Genomic DNA, 16,483 nt, shown 5'->3' with positions numbered 1-16,483 from the left:
TTTCATCCTCAGTAAGCCTAGGAGGCTATCCATAAAGTTTCATTTTCCATGGCCCAGTTATTTAATTTGTGGTCCTTTTTGTAGCAAGCTAAATTCCACCCGATATAAAAACAACCCTGGTTCCGAGAGAGAGAGAGAGAGAGAGAGAGAGAGAGAGAGAGAGAGAGAGAGAGAGAGAGAGAGAGAGAGAGAGAGAGAGAGAGAGAGAGAGAGAGAGAGAGAGAGAGAGAGAGAGAGAGAGAGAGAGAGAGAGAATGGACACACGGTGACAAACGGCTGGATACATGTTCCCTAACAGTCGTTGGGCAGTTGTTGGTCACGGTAAAGTATTTATCTGTTTATCACCGCCGACATCCCCAGGGTAACCAGGCTAGCTGTTAAAGCTAGCTTCACATGTTTAGATCCCTGTCGCCTTTCCTTTCCTGAACCCCCGTCCGTCTCTTACCTTCTCAGAACGCCACACTGCTGCCTGGACAGAAGCTCAACAACACCGTCGTATATCGCCGCAATCTCGGCGAGGGCACATCTCCTCCGATCGGCCCGACTTCCACTGTCTCCCGTGTTCCCCCTTTTTTCCTGTCGAGATTAGATCATCGTGGGCCCGAGTGAACGCGCTCTGGTCCCGAGAATAAAGATCCTCTTTTCCCTTCGTGTCCTGCCACACAGTCCTCCATCGAGAGAGAGAGAGAGAAAGAGCAAGTTTTGTCGGTCTCAGACACGGCATCGGGCCCTTCCCCCATCCGACCCCTCTGGTACAACAAAGCGTCGGGATAGATCGGCCTCTTAAAGATACAGCTCTGACTTTCCTTACCTCGGCTACACGGCTATAAGGCCTGTTTCGTTTTCATAATTAGCTGTTTCCCCTCGGAGTAACTAAGCGTAGCTAATTACCCCGCTGGTGGTGCGCTGATTTGGGCAGTGGAAGGTAGCCTATTGATAGGGCATTCGTGAGTTGTCACTTGTCAGCCCATGCCATCACCCGCTTGGATGAATGGCTACAGAACAGAAGAAAGTACAATTACAATAGCTTTCTACATCATGTCATCTTCAAACAAGCAATGGGACATTGCACATGTAAGCAATTCATGCTGCATATGTACAGGGGCCAGGGGCCTTTGGCAATACTGTGGCCATGACCTAAATGCACTTGAGTGCATTGTTTTCTTACCTAATAATCATTTCAGGTGCAGGACCGAGTCCAAATTCCCATTGCAAATGTCTAAACATCCGAAAGAATGTGTTGACTAGACAGACCTCAGCATCATTCATTACCTCTCAATCTGGTTTACCGGTATATCTGGTTTATTATCACACCACGTTCTTAATTTGGTTTATGAGTAACAGACCACTAGGCCTACACTGTTCCAATGTGTGATTCACCCCAAACTAAAACTGTGACCAGAAATTATGCAAGAGAAGTCAATGCATGAATGACATGAACTCCAGGACAAAACCACAAGTGCATTGCTTACCACGAAATGTAGGCCTACATGTTGTCTCCTCGTTCTTAATCGCGGCTTCATGAAGTGACACGACCATATTATACATTGTAGATTACAAATACAACTAAATAAAGTAATTCAATAACAGTAGGCCTATCCTATCCCATCTCTAGCATAACATATTTTATTTTTTGTTTACATTCTGGTAGCCTGTTTGTAATTTTGTGTAGCCCTCATGCTGTCTAAGGAGCTACCAACATTTCAGATTCAGAAAAATAATTTGCTGTGAAGCGGATCTTTTGCTTTTTAAAAATGGCATGCATGCGTAGGCCTTCACGCTGGAGAAGCTAGCATAAGAGGAACGCAAATATGAATCTGGGAAGGCCGAGGCACACCACCCATTACCTCAGTCCCTCCCGGAGGCAATAAGATCGTTGGAAATTGGATTGCGACCCCCTACCTTGACAGGCTACTGTTAATTATCGGAATGGATTAGATTTCACTTTGTCCATTTGGACAGTAGCAATTGACCTCTCCCACCCCCACTTTTTTGGGCCGGTTTCCCGGACACAGATTAACTGTGTAGTCCTTAAATGCGTTTGTGTCATTAATATGGAGCCCTGTTGGCACTGCAACCAGGAGACAGATGCTTGCTTGTCTATATATAAATCTATATAGGCCTACAGAAGTTCTTGACATTGGTCCTTCTAGTACTAAATAAAATGTTCATTAGAAATCTCTAACGAATATGCATTTTAGTCTGGGACTAGGCTTAATCTAGGTTCTGGGAAACTGGGCCATAATGAGTACCGTATATTTCTGTTGTGACACTATCAAAGATTGTGTGTGTGGACACCTATTGAACTGATTAGAAGTGGACTTGACCTGACATGGCCAAGTGCTGTGCATTGGCTATCAGACGTCAGAATTGATTACCGTAATTGGATCATGGGAAAGTTTATTTAGTTTTTTTTAACAGTTAAGGTTATTCATTCCAAAAGCAAGGGAGTGAACTTCACCCTGCGGAGAGAAGAAGAAAGCAGAGGAGGAAGAAGGTGTTGAACAGTTTTTATTGTCAAATCTACAAAGCTGAAATAATAAACAACAAATGAGATGATTTCTCTGTTATCTGACTACGAGCGAATAGGAAAGTAAAAATGTCATGATTCATTAACAATGCCTACAAACATCAGTGCTAAGCAATTCATAATTCACATTTTAAATAATTTCATAGAAGACAATTCTTCTGCATTCTTTACAGCTGTACAAAAAAATAAATGCCCTAAAATCTTAAATTATGTTGATGTAACAGTTTTTCCCTCAGACATTAACATTTTCTGTTTTTGACCAAGCAATCATTTATAACTACACAAAACAACATTGTAAAACAGCCGTTTCTTCAAGTAACATTGAGCGGGATGGTTTTCTTTGAGTAAAATACATGTGAAAAGACAATGCAAAGTCGTACACATACACTTGTTGACAATGCGAAGGGCACACATCATAGAAAACAATTAATAACATAGTGACAGCAGACAAGAAATACTATCTATATATATATATATATATATATATATATATATATATATATATATATATATAAACATATATATATGTTTATATATATGTAAACATATATACATGTTTATATACATGTTATATACATATATACATATATATATATATGTAAACATATATATATGTTTATATATATATAAACATATACATCCCTGAAATAAACAATAAAATGAATTCAATGTAAAAACAACATAAATTCACATTCTCTGTGCTAAAATGACATGAGCATAGTGCTCGGTTTTGTATCCTTTTCCCTTATTATCATCATCCTCCAACTCGTTCATACAGCAATCCACAGTTCCAGCCTTGTTTAAAAATGGCACACATAGGTGCAGATACATACACACGCACACGCACGCATGCGCACACACACGTCCATTCACCTCCTCACTAGGGGTGCAGGTGCCATCCTTAAGGGGATGCAATGATTCTTCTATTAAAATATAGAATTTCTCTAAACATCAGATGGCTAAGATATTAGAGCGGAGTCATGAAACACCTGGAGTTTCTAGGCTGAAAGGCCCTGTCAGCTAGTTTTACATCACACCCCTTTGAGGCTTGGTCAATCGCTTCGAATGGTCCTCCTCCTATCCCCGATTCAACCCCCTTTCCCTAGTTCAACCACATGATGGAATCATCAATATGAACAACACATATTTCTACAATCAAAGACCAGGATAAAGGGATAACAATGGAGGGATTTAAAACTCGTAGTCTTCTTCGGCCATGTCGATGGCCCAGGCAAACTTCTCTCGCTGAGTTTTGTTGTAGATCTTTTCGATCGGAACCCCCCATTTCTTAACCCTGGAGAGGAGACAGAAGAGTTGGGACAAAGAACTCAGTCTTTCACACAACCATACATACACACACATTTATTTGGATCCATTTTGCATACAGTACATGGACCTACTCTTTTGAGGTCAAAGCCCCCCCACCCCGCTCCCCCGACACACACATACACACACACACAAACCAGGTTCCCATGCACCACCCTACGGGGGGATCCCTGTGCTTGCAGCCCCAACAGACACAGAGCATTCCTGCATCCATTGTACTCCAGGAGGGGGGCGTTCCTGAAATAGCCCAGTAAGACCAGGGGTGAGCCGGGGGGGGCTGTTCCTTGGCCTAGCCCTCCGTTCAGCCAGAGACAGTAGGGGGGGGCCTGTTCCTTGGCCTAGCCCTCCGTTCAGCCAGAGACAGTAGGGGGGGGCCTGTTCCTTGGCCTAGCCCTCCGTTCAGCCAGAGACAGTAGGGGGGGGGGGGCTTTTCCTTGGCCTAGCCCTATGTCCCTATGTTCAGCCAGAGAAAGTGTGTGTGGGGGGGGTTGTTCCTTGGCCTAGCCCTATGTTCAGAGACTGTGTGTGTGTGGGGGGGGGGGGGCTGTTCTTTGGCTTAGCCCTATGTTCAGAGACTGTATGTGTGTGTGTGTGTGTGTGGGGGGGGGGGGGGGGCTGTTCCTTGGCCTAGCCCTCCGTTCAGCCAGAGACAGTATCTGGCACCGCGTCATCACATTGCCCTCACACGTGGAACGCTCTCTGGGCCCAGAAACAAACCCCATTGTTCCTGACGCTCACACACACTTTTTTTCTTTCTTCTTCAGCCCTTCGCTTTTTTTCAGCTGCTGCTCTCCCACAATGCATCTCAAAACAGCTTCCTGCTTTCCTTCAATCGTGGTCGACCACCTACTGCCTGCATGAAGTTATTCTGAATATTACAATATATACCATTTAGCGGACGCTTTTTTCCAAAGCGACTCACATTGCAGGGAGCGCATACATATATGTGATGCCAGCTGGAATCGAACCCACAACCTAAGCATTGTTAGCGCCATGCTCTCCCAACTGAGTCACAGAGGACCACCGTATACCGTTCCATCTGGCCAAAACAATGACTCAACACACTCCATCATCACTGCTGGTCACTGCTCACTCTTTTTCTGTCTTTTTTTTCTCCAAATATGGTTGTTGTTGTTAGGCCTTTTCTGATTAATTGCGATAGAGACAGTAGATGTTGACAGGAAGGATGGGTGAGAGAGGAGGGATGACAAGCAAGATATGTCTTGAGACATAATCGAACCAGGAACCTTGCAGTTACATGGTATGCGCACTAGTGTGCTATGGCACGAAGCACCCCGACTGCTCTTTCAGCCTTACCATGCCACTGAGATGCGGGGGTCCAAATAGTTGAGTTTGGAGGTGCCCAGGGCGATCTGCTTGTTCTCCTCTCTGTCTGTCGCCTGCATCTGGAAGTTCATCAGCTGCTCCTCTATCCTCTGCACTGCCTTCCTCTTCACCTCCACCGTCCTGCAGGAAGACAAGGACAGAGTTACGATGGATGGACGGATAGATGGATGGATGGATGGATGTATGGATTATCTTTCCCAAAGGTACGTTTGGAGTCACACAGCAGCAAAGACAAGCATAATACAGTGGTCTAAAAGCAGCAATATGCTTTCAGTGATTCAATGCGCCCCTCCGTGCTGCTGAGTCTCGGTCCCACAGGGTCAGGAGATGCTCTTACTTTTTGCTCCTGTCGTCGTGAGAAACCTTGTGCTCCGCCTTGGCCCCTTTCAGCTGCTTCCTGGCTGTGGAGAGCTGCTTCTGCTTCTCGTCTATCTGAGATCATCAGAAACAAACGCATAAACACGCACGCACACACACACACACACACACACACACACACACACACACACAAAGTGTCAAAGGTTGTACATTTTTTGCTGCATGATGGATTTCCCAATCAAGACAGATTGTTTTGATTGATTGATTGATTGATTGAAGGACAGTATCCAACAGAGGCTTACTTTTGTCTGCAGGTTCTGCATGGACTTCTCAAAGGTTTTGGGTGGCGCCCTCTGGTGGTTACAGAGTATGGCGACGGCCCGGTTGGCCCGGTTGTAGGACAGGATCTTAGCTGGGATGCTCTCCTCCGCTGGGGATAGACAACGGTGGGAGGATCAAGGGAAAGTAAAGTAAACGTCTTCACTTAGTGTACTGCTCCCAAAGTGAACTTACTAAATATTATATTATTATTATTATTATTATTATTATTATTATGCTCCTAAGCAGTCTTCATTTTTAGCTATGACATACAGCACCGATTTTCATTGTCTCTGCATGTTTGAATGTGCAGGACTATGTGTTGCTGTGTTTGTGATTGGCTGGGGGACCTGTCACTCTGGTGTGAGCAAGGCGTATGACTGGCTGTGGCTGCTGTTACTCACGGCTGGTTAGCTGCTTGAGCTGCTGTTGCAGGGTGATGGAGGCGTTGTAGGTACGGAACACTTTGGCTGTCAGTCCGTCCATCAGCTCCTGCAAGTGCTTATTCAGGATAGAAGTCTAGAGGGGGGAGAGACAGAGAGAGAGAGAGAGAGAGAGAGAGAGAGAGAGAGAGAGAGAGAGAGAGAGAGAGAGAGACAGTGACAGTACAAGGCAGAATTAGTGAGTTGAGAAGAAGGCTTTGGGGAGACTACAACTGTGTGTGTGTGTGTGTGTGTGTGTGTGCGTGTGCGTGACTCCACTGGATGGTGTCTCTCTTACATTGAGCCTGTCAAACAGGTCGTCCTCTGGCTGCTTATTCTCCAGGAACAGCTGGAGGTTCTTGAACACCTGAGGAAGATTACACCGCTCACTCAAGATTAATCATATTGTACAACCTGCGTTCCTTAATCTTGATCAGCTGCATTCTAGCATCATTCACTATAGGGCATTCCTGTCTGCCGTGCGAGATTACTGCCTGATGAGGGTGCCATCTCTTTCCTGTTCCTGATGGCAGGGACAGGTGTTACTGTGCAGGTTGTGTGTGTGTGTGTGTGTGTGTGTGTGTGTAAAAATGCATGCTCCTTTATAAGGTCTGTATGTGTGTGTGTGTGTGTGGGGGGGGGGGGATGAAGTGTTTCAGTGCCAGTAATAGCAGGAAACAGACCTCCCCCTGAGGCAGAGCTGACGGAAAGCCTTTAGGGCCAAGATCACCTGTCTGTGCAAACATCCTCCTGACCACACACATGCACACGCACACACACTCGTACGCACGCACACACGCACACGCACACGCACACACACACAAACACTTCTTATGCTCTAATCAACACCAGTTCCACACATCTATCAAACACTGACACACCACTGACTAAACCGCCTCATAAAATGGAAACTATTACATCACAGACCTCCCTTCCATTCTTAATCAATATCACCTTCCCTCCCTCTACTCTTTCCCTACTTTCACCCCCCCCATCTTCCCACTTCTCCATTCCCTCTCCTCTCCCCATCTCCCCCTCTCCTCCCCCTCTCCCCCCTCTGTTCTCACCCTCTTCTCCACAGGCATCTTGTTGTAGTAGCGTATGGAGTCCTTTCCCAGGAAGTCAAACTCCACCACAAACTCCTGGTCGTCCATCTTGGGGTAGAGTTTGATGTGCTCCACCCTGAGGGAGCAGCAGCCCACCGTGTCTGCCGTCTCCCCCTCCTCCTTCTCGTTTCCCGCCCTCAGGGCCAGCTACCGTTCAGGAATCAAATCAAAAGTTGATCTTTGTTGCATATTCGTTTTAATTTAAAGTGCATATTTAGCAATATGACGTTAGCTACTGTACATGTTATTCAAAGTTACGTTGCATAGGTGGAAGTCATATGGAAGTTTCTCTGAGCCAATCAGCATACTCAGGGATGGAAATGAAGCTAGTCGGCAAGCCCAAGGCTAGTGTTTTTCAAAGCTAGCTAGTGCAAAATGTGACCAACTAGCTCTTTGGGCCAGTGAGATTTCTGTGCACTAAGTGCAAAAGAACAGCTCAGTAGTCTGTAACTGAATAGTCACAGTGACGTGAAAGCTGTGCACTGATAGTAAATAAAAACTGTTTAGCAGATCAGGGTTAGCGTTATCTCCTTATTAAAAATCATATTTTGGCTTTAGCCATTGAATGTTTTGGACAGTAGGCCTGTAGAATGTCAACCGGGCTAGAAGAAATTGCAGGGCCGGTTTCACAGACAAGGCTTAAGCCTAATCCTAGACTAAAAAACATCTTCAATGGAGATTTTACATTGAAAGTGTGATTTAGTCCAGGACTAGGCTTAAGCCTTGTCTCTGAAACCGGCCCATAGTGTACTAGCCTGGTTGGCCAGTGCCCAAACATCCTTAAATTCCGTCCCTGTGTTAACACCTCTCCAGCCCCTGCGGATGGACAGACGCTGAAGGGGGAGTGACTAAGGGTTACTGAGGCGCAGTTCCTCTCACCTTGTCTATGAAGTAGAGAGCCACAGATCTCTGTCTGATCCTCATCTCTTTGGACTTCCAGTCGTCTCGGTACTGGGACCTCAGACGGTCCACACACTTCTTCAACCGCCGCGCCGTCTCGTACTTCTGCCAGTCCTTCTCCCCCTACACACACACACACACACACACACACACACACACACACACACACACACACACACACACACACACACACACACACATATATACACACACACACACACACACACACACAGTTACTCAATTAGTTAGATGACCTTGATTCTGGTCATGATTCTGGAGCTAGGTTTAAGGTGAGTGTTAGGGTGAGAGGGTTACGGTTAGTGTTGAGGTGAGAGGGTTATGGTTAGTGGTAAGGGTTAAGGTTAGTGTTAAGGTGAGAGGGTTAAGGTTAGTGGTAAGGGTTAAGGTTAGTGTTGAGGTGAGAGGGTTAAGAGGGTTAAGGTGTACCTTGATTCTGGAGCTGGGGTTCAGCATGATGTACTTGATGGACCCCTGGATGTTCTCTGTCCATGACACCAGCCAGGTCACCTTGTTGTCATGACGCAGCTCCTTCCAGCGGGTGCCCGGGGGTGGCTTGGGATGCTTAGAGTCCCTGAGGAGGGAGGAGGGGTAGAAGAAGAGGCGGAGGGCGGAAGAAGAGGAGAAGTTATTTTTGGTTTAGAATCAGAATTAGGTTCAGGTCAAAGTCTCTCAGACATTTTGTATACCTGGTTTGTAACCTGGTTTGTATACCTGGTAAAAAAAAAACGTCTGGTTGACTTTGATTTGGGGATCACCTCCTGTAAGGTTAGCACTGTGGGTGTAGAACTCTCAGTGGCGTTTTTACATTAGGGGCATGTGGGGCAGTGCCCCACCAGAGGTGGCGCTGTGGTGCAAGATGCTCAATACATCTGAACATTGTGGCAACATGTATTTTATATTTAGTACAAAATAGTGATTCAATTGGTGTGTATACATATAATAAACTTACTCACAATTTCTCTAGTATGTGTGTGTGCGCTCTCACTGCGGACTGCTCTCCCTGTCCTATCTCTCTGCTGTGGGGCAGCGGAGACTCTTGCTAGGAGAACGTGAGCGTGATTGGCGTAAGTAGGGAAAACCTCGCACAAATTATATTGGGTTTCTGCCCCAATGAATTCTACCTAGCAACAGGTGGCGAAACAATATGAAAGATTAATGTTGTTAACATGGCCTGATGTGACAGGAAATAATCACAAAGCAATTCAGTTGCTTTGCTCTACTGTATGTCTAGCGTTAATGCTAGCTAGCTAAAGTTTTCACAATGAAGCGTGTAGATTACTTCCCGTAACCGCACTTGACCGTGCGGTTTAGTACATTGCCTTTAGAAGAGAAGTTGAACATAAAACGTTTAGGGCCTCACAGACCCCAGGCTGGGAATATAGTGACCAGTAAAACCAGTGCATGTGCTGAAACTTCCTCTCCTATGTACATCTCTCCCACAAGAGATGGGGGGGTTCGAGAGTTGTTTCAATGCAGAGCGCCACAACAAAACACAGCCTAGCAGGCGGAGGGAGATGAGAGGCCAGCCTGTCCTCTCTGGGTCTGTTATTGTTTCCACACACACACACACACACACACACACACACACACACACACACACACCACTGGGCCACAGGCTACATCGACAGGAAGCCTACCTTTGACACAGGCGGTGTGTGTGAATGAACACGTAAACAGCCATACAGCGTGGTTAAAGACCACCGCGCACACACACACACACACACACACACACACATACACACGACCATAAAGTCAGCACACAGCTTGTAACCATGTGTGAACATATGGATAAACAACCTCACACTAAATGGCCTGGATGACCCCCCCCTCCCCCGCCAAACACACACACACACACACACACACACAGTCACAGTCACACTGTCACAAAAGAGCCAAGACAGGGCAGGACAGCAAGAAACGAAAACTCTTCCAGGCTAAAAATACCTCCAGCAATCACAACAAGGCAGCGAGGGAGGAGATGGAGGGGGAGATAAGGGGGGGACAGGAGGGAGGGACAGAAATACAGCATGGAGGGCAGAACAGAGGAACACAACAATGGGGTGTGGGGGGAAGCACAAGGAGGGAGGGATGGACACAGTATGGGGAGTGGGGTGGGGACCTTCTGGGAGAATCACACACACACACACGCACACACACACACACACACACACACACACACACACACACACAGACAGTGTGTAAGGTCATAAGGTACAATAACTCAAGACACCGTAGCAAAATAAATGTGTGTAGTCAGGAACATATAGGCCCCATGAACAACATCCCAATGTTCTCTTCTCACGGACCAGCAGATCACACCCTCCAACGTCTACAGCAACATACACACCTGGCAAGCATGTGGATGCGGTCAAAGTAGTCGACAATAGCCTAGGACCACTATAGATACGATAGCACACAGCGCCCCCTGGTGGTGAGAGCACACTACTACACACTCAACATCCAACATTTCTAATAGACGTATTGAAAATAATAACGATGAAGATGATGGTGATGATATTGAAGATTGTGTTACACACTTGCTGCAGTTGATGATGATGTCTTCGGGGCGGATCCGGCGTTTCAGCATGCCCATTTTAGGGTGATCACCCCGCCCCCTGAACAGGCCGGGCGGCTCGATGCGGAAGTTTCCAATACGCTCCTTGTGGTTGTCCATCACGCAGAAGCCGTACTCCTGCAAAATCCGCTCGTTCTCCTCTTTGATCTTCTACAAACGTCGGAGAGATGTCGGGAAAATGTCACGATAAAGGTACTGGATAGGGAATACTGAGATATACCGTACTGTATGTTTTTGTTTTACCATCCCCCTATTGTTGGGAAGTGTGTGTTTGTGTGTGTGTGTGTGTGTGTGTGTGTGTACACATGTGTATTAGTTCAGGTGTCCTCACCAGTTTCTCATCTTTGGACATCTGTTTTCGGGCTTCTGATTGTGCCTTGAAGTGCTCGCTCATCTCAGTGAAGTTACACTTGTTCATGTCGGTGATCTTCGACTTCTCCTCTGATGTCATTTCCTGAGGTCAAAGGTGAAGAATGTATTCTATACGGCATCTTTCACCTTCTTTATTGTGTCATCTGACCGCTATTGCTACTACATTCACTGCACCTTTGCACTATTACTGTAAATGATTGCTGCTACATACACTTGACATTGTATTACTATTGTTATTATTATTACAGTCATCATTGCTGCTACTTACACTACACCCTTATGCACTACTACTGTCACAGTTTTATTATTACTATATTGTAACTGGATTGTTGATTTGTTGATTGTTGTTGACTGTTGTTGATCGAGGAGCAAAGTTCCAAAAGATTTCACCATATCTATTATGGCTGTATGCGATGTATGTGACAAATAACATTTGATTTGATTTCTGATACCTGTTGGCATTTCCACCTCTTCATCTATCTGGTCTATCTTGCCGCCTCACCTTTCTCCAGTCCTTGTAGAAGTTCTTCCTGAACATGTCCTTGGTGGTGTACTCATGATCTAACATCTTTGCGAAGAATGTTGCCACCTCCTCCGCTGGGGCACTCAGTTTGAGAGGCTTACCTAGAGATGGAAAAAGAGAGGGAGAGGAAGAAAGGGAGAGGAAGAGAGGGGTCAGACAGGGAAAGAGAGGGAACATTTATGGTGTAATATGACCAAAATAATGTTAATAACCACCAAACACAATCACACACACACACACACAAGGGTCATTTATTTTACCTACTTACGTTACTTATTATTATTGTGTTTTTTGTATCTGAATGCTGCAATGTCAATGTTGAGGAACCAAAGCCAAATAATTTGACTCTTGTGTATTTGTGTACAGTAAGACGTAATAAAAGTGATTCTGACTCGGATTCTCTGACACACACATGCACGCATGCACACACACACACACACACACACACACACACAGGCCTCACCGTCGTAGAAGAACCTGATATGAGCTGGTAAGCGTTCATATGGGGCCGCGAACACAGGACCCTTGTGTTCCAGGAAGCGCCATTTGGAGCCGTCAGTGGATCTCTCCTCCTCCCACCTACACATCCCAAACAAGATGGAGGACAAAGTATGTGAGAGAGAGAAGAAGAAAACTTATACACAAATATAGGACTAGCAAAGGATTCAAGAATATCAAGTGAGAAAACAGATGACGCAGATCTTGACCAGTTGTCAAACTGTTTAATAATTGAGGCTGACTCCCAGACAGAAACACAAGTGTGTTGTTCTCAACCTGAGGCACCTTGCAGTGGAGCATCTGCTGCTTGACCAAGCAACGTTGGATGCATCTGTGCTTCTCAGTGGGAATAAACCACCAGTCCCTCCAAAACTCTCACCATTTCCACTTCTCCTCCGGTTCCTTCTTGCCCTTCTTGCCATCCTCCGCTACTTTCTTGTCTTTTGTCTTCTTCTTGGGTTTTATGTCCTGAAAGAAAGGAAGGAAAACCAGGGGATGTAGAAGTCACAGAGGAAGAGAGAGGCTTTACAGTTTGACTAAATTGTGAAACAGTACCCACCTCTTCCTCCTCCTCCTCCTCCTCATCGTCATATTCTTGTTTTCGCTTCTTTGCTTTTTTGCCGTTCTCGGTCTTGATCTTTTTGCGCTTGCATTCAAATCTAGACAAATGTAAATGTTTAAAAATGTGTCGTTAGACACTCATAACACATTCCGCCAACAGGAGTGACACCCACTTGTAGTACGAAAGTGTAATAACAAAAAAGGAGAGACAGAATGTTATGGACACTCACTCTTCCTCTTCACGCTCTCTCTTCAGAGGCTTGTTGTGTTTGGGAGAGGGGTAGAAGCCATCATCAACTTCCTCAGGTTCACTCTTCACACCAGGAGGACTGGCACTTCTCCACGTCTCTCTGGGTGACACACAGGACAAAAACAGCAACAGGGTTACAAACATGGCGGGCTCCAGCCAATTCCTTGTAGGAAATTGTGTTTTATAACTCTCGTGGTTCACAAAAGATGTTAATCGTGCTAAAAGCAGAAGGTTTAACTGTATACCTGGCACAGCCATTTTCTTTTTCCTTCTTAGGCTTGCTGTCAACATGGGAAGACTTGATCTGTAGGAAACAGAGGAGTAGGTCATCAGAAGATCCCCCCCCGGAAACTGTGGGTATTGCAGTCAGCTAGTAGAATTGTAATAAGGGTAGAACGTATCATCCTACTCTTGTGACTGGTCCTTGGTGAAGGGGAAACCAACCTTTTCCTCTCTCTTCTCCTTGTCCTTGTGCTTCTCCCTGTGCCTGTCTGAGCTTCCGTCACTTTGCTTCAGCCTCTCTCTCTCTTTGTCTCTGTGCTTCTTCTCAGAGTGTTCACTGAGAGGCAGGCCAGACAGGGGGGGGTCAAAGGAGAGAGGTCAGAGGTCAGACAGCCCAGCTACACACACAGACACAAAGGATTTTGGCCAAGGAGAGCTTCAATAGCATACATGACTTGAATGAACACAGAAAATACTATTGATGCATGGTGCAAAGTTCATCTACTCTCCGCTGAAACCATACTGTACTCATGAAAATCTCAAATCCCAACCACAGTCATAAAACTCTAAAAACCATGACGAATACATGATGTTGCTAGAATTATGTCTCTAGTATTGTAACCCAGAACTAAATTGCCAAAAAAGCATAACCACCAAACACACAAACTGACAAATATTTTGCAAATGTCATTAGCAAAAGAAGGGACACTTTTTCCTCATGACTAAGGATGTTAGCAGAGAGAGAGGGGCTGGGGGTAGACATGACTTGGGGAAATAGATGGAAATAGACTTGAACACTTAGTTTTAGCGTGGTGACAGGGATCTTAAGAGCATAGGCAGCATAATGACTTGGTGTGATTTTGGTAGAGTAGATGCCCCATAGTCATTAGTCTTCACATTATCTTTACTAACAGAAGATTAAGTGGTGGCCGTGGTGAATTAGCAGGCGGCTTTCTAGGCATGGGAACTTTGGATGGGCACAGAGGACATGATGGTAGTCATGACACCATGGAGAAGTAGGCCCTGGAGTAGATTGACAGGTTTACAGTACTACATGACATCTGTATCCTGTATCCTGTAGGTCAACACTCATTCAAACTGTCAATCACTCTCTTCAGTAATGCTGGTAGTATACTCACCGGTACTCTCTCACAGAGAGAACAGAGAGAACTAAAGAGGGGGGAAACAAGAAGAAAAGAAAGAACACAACAGTGGAGAATGACAAAACAAAAGACTGATACTGTATGTGAAATGGAGCTGACAGTGACACAAACAAGAGAGAGGGACGAAGGGAAGGAGGACAACAAAGAGAGGATGGGGAGAGGCTACATACCTGTTACTATGCTTGGCCTTCTCTCGCTCCTTTTCTCCCGGTCGCTCCTTGTCTTTCTTGTGGTCTTTGTGTCGGTGTTCCTTGTCTTTATGCTTGTCCTTGTGTCTGTGGGTATCTGGGACAACGGCAGAGATTGACTTGTTTAGTAGCGATCATCCCAAACAACAGACGCTTCGCCCACGGTGTAACCTAAGAACCAGGTATGTGGATTCACCTAGTCTTCATTGTCACATATTGGGTGGTCGGTAAATGCAAACATACCCTTTAACAATACGGAAAATACTGTGACATGATATTTACAGTAGTTTAGTTATGTTATTACTGTTAAAACTGTTCTGGCTGTTAGTTGAGGGGGAAGGTTATGATGATAAAGGCTAGGGACAGCGTGGGGAGGAGCAGGCAAGCACAGACATCTTGTTGGCCCATTCTACACATTCAAAGATTACACAAGGACTGTGTAAGTAGATGAAATGTAGCATTACCTTTTTATATGAACAACATGGCTTCATCAAGAATAGTTACACCAAAGATTGTTTCTCCAAACATTATTCCTAATGCTATGAATTTTAGGTGAATCTTTCAGGTTATAGGCCTAATAGTAAACTCTGGGTCTTGAGTTTCATCGTCACCTTGTGGTGTCCCGCTGTCATGGCAGTTAAGCGTGTACTGTCACATGAAACGATAAGAGACACCCAGTTAACCCAGTTAACACACTCAACACCATTCCCTTGAGAATTTTAATTATTCTCACATTAAACGCTCAGATTCCTGAGTTTCCCAATATGAGCTCATGACATAAGATTGTTCATCAACTTATGTCCGACATTTATACTGTATTAGTTTTATTTTGTATTCATAGGGAATTTACATAAATAAACATTACCAACAATTATGGCAAAAGTTGACCAAAAATACTGAAACTGAAATAAAATAAAATAAAAATAGGAACGCAATCTCAACAATTTCCCCATGGTAACAGTGTTTGATAAATGAAATGGAGTGGCATTGTGATCAGGAGGACGCCATGAGCCCTGGGATGGGAGAGGTGAGGCTCCCCGCTTTCGCCTCCATATCACGGTTAAATGTTCTGTCATTGCTCGGCACTCTGGCTGCTAGTTAGAGAAAAAGAAAATGGCGCAGAGACTAAGTCCTCAACCCCCATTTGGCTACTTTCGGCTATAAAATTATACATTGTTGCACCTAAACTTAAACAAAAGACTGTCTGTCTGAGAAACAGGAGGTGAAGCGCTACCAGATTTTCCAGTCAGATAGAAATACTGTAGATCGCAAATACCATTTTGAGGCCCTCTTTTTGAACAATAGACGCAAAAGAGTGGAGGAGAAGGGACTTAGTCTCTGGGACGCCATTTCTGTCCTTTAAAAACTAACAGTAGACAGGGTCAAGATTGCCAGTGGAAAACACACAAAATCATATATGCATGGAAAATCCATAACAGTAGACTCACCATTGGGTCTAGATCCGGGATGGACCTGCAAAATGTGAAAATACATTAACTAAATCTGTACATTTTCTATATGCCGGTAGCATGGCAATTATTAAGTTTGAACTGAATTAAATATTATGAGAAATTGTAGACACATCGCAACGATTGCACACACATCTAAAATAAAGTTGCAACTGCAATGACAAGTATGAAACTTATGTAGTGATCGATTGTTTCTCATTTTAAATCATATGATCTGACATATCGTCGTTATCAGTCAACCATACTACTCATAATTATCCTATAAATTAAATGTCTATTTGATATCACAAATACAAAAAATGATTGCCTAACTACCTGCGAGTCTTTTTGACCATGATCTCCGCTCATTGTCAAGTTGGTTAAAAAGCAAATAC

The 16,483-nt window shown here is 44.8% G+C and overlaps 1 protein-coding gene across 1 annotated transcript; it reads right to left on the bottom strand.

Annotated features, from left to right (window-relative positions):
* Positions 1-3,176: 3,176 nt before the first annotated feature.
* top1b (DNA topoisomerase Ib) lies at positions 3,177-16,457 on the bottom strand (the record flags this gene model as incomplete). The annotated part of the gene is made up of 21 exons (XM_080533759.1): positions 3,177-3,824; positions 5,174-5,323; positions 5,541-5,635; positions 5,824-5,951; positions 6,244-6,358; positions 6,560-6,628; positions 7,329-7,514; positions 8,247-8,390; positions 8,715-8,859; positions 10,826-11,013; positions 11,195-11,317; positions 11,738-11,859; positions 12,222-12,337; positions 12,636-12,724; positions 12,816-12,915; positions 13,048-13,167; positions 13,313-13,371; positions 13,512-13,626; positions 14,623-14,737; positions 16,089-16,113; positions 16,425-16,457. The coding sequence occupies 21 exons, from the start codon at positions 16,455-16,457 to the stop codon at positions 3,722-3,724; spliced, it is 2,340 nt and encodes a 779-aa protein (XP_080389885.1). The 3' UTR covers positions 3,177-3,721.
* Positions 16,458-16,483: the final 26 nt, after the last annotated feature.

The sequence above is a fragment of the Nansenia antarctica genome (genome assembly GCF_963989245.1).
Source record: "Nansenia antarctica genome assembly, chromosome: 6".
Classification (NCBI taxonomy): domain Eukaryota; kingdom Metazoa; phylum Chordata; class Actinopteri; order Argentiniformes; family Microstomatidae; genus Nansenia; species Nansenia antarctica.
Note: the sequence above shows the minus strand (reverse complement) of the source record. Positions and strands in the feature narration are given on the sequence as shown.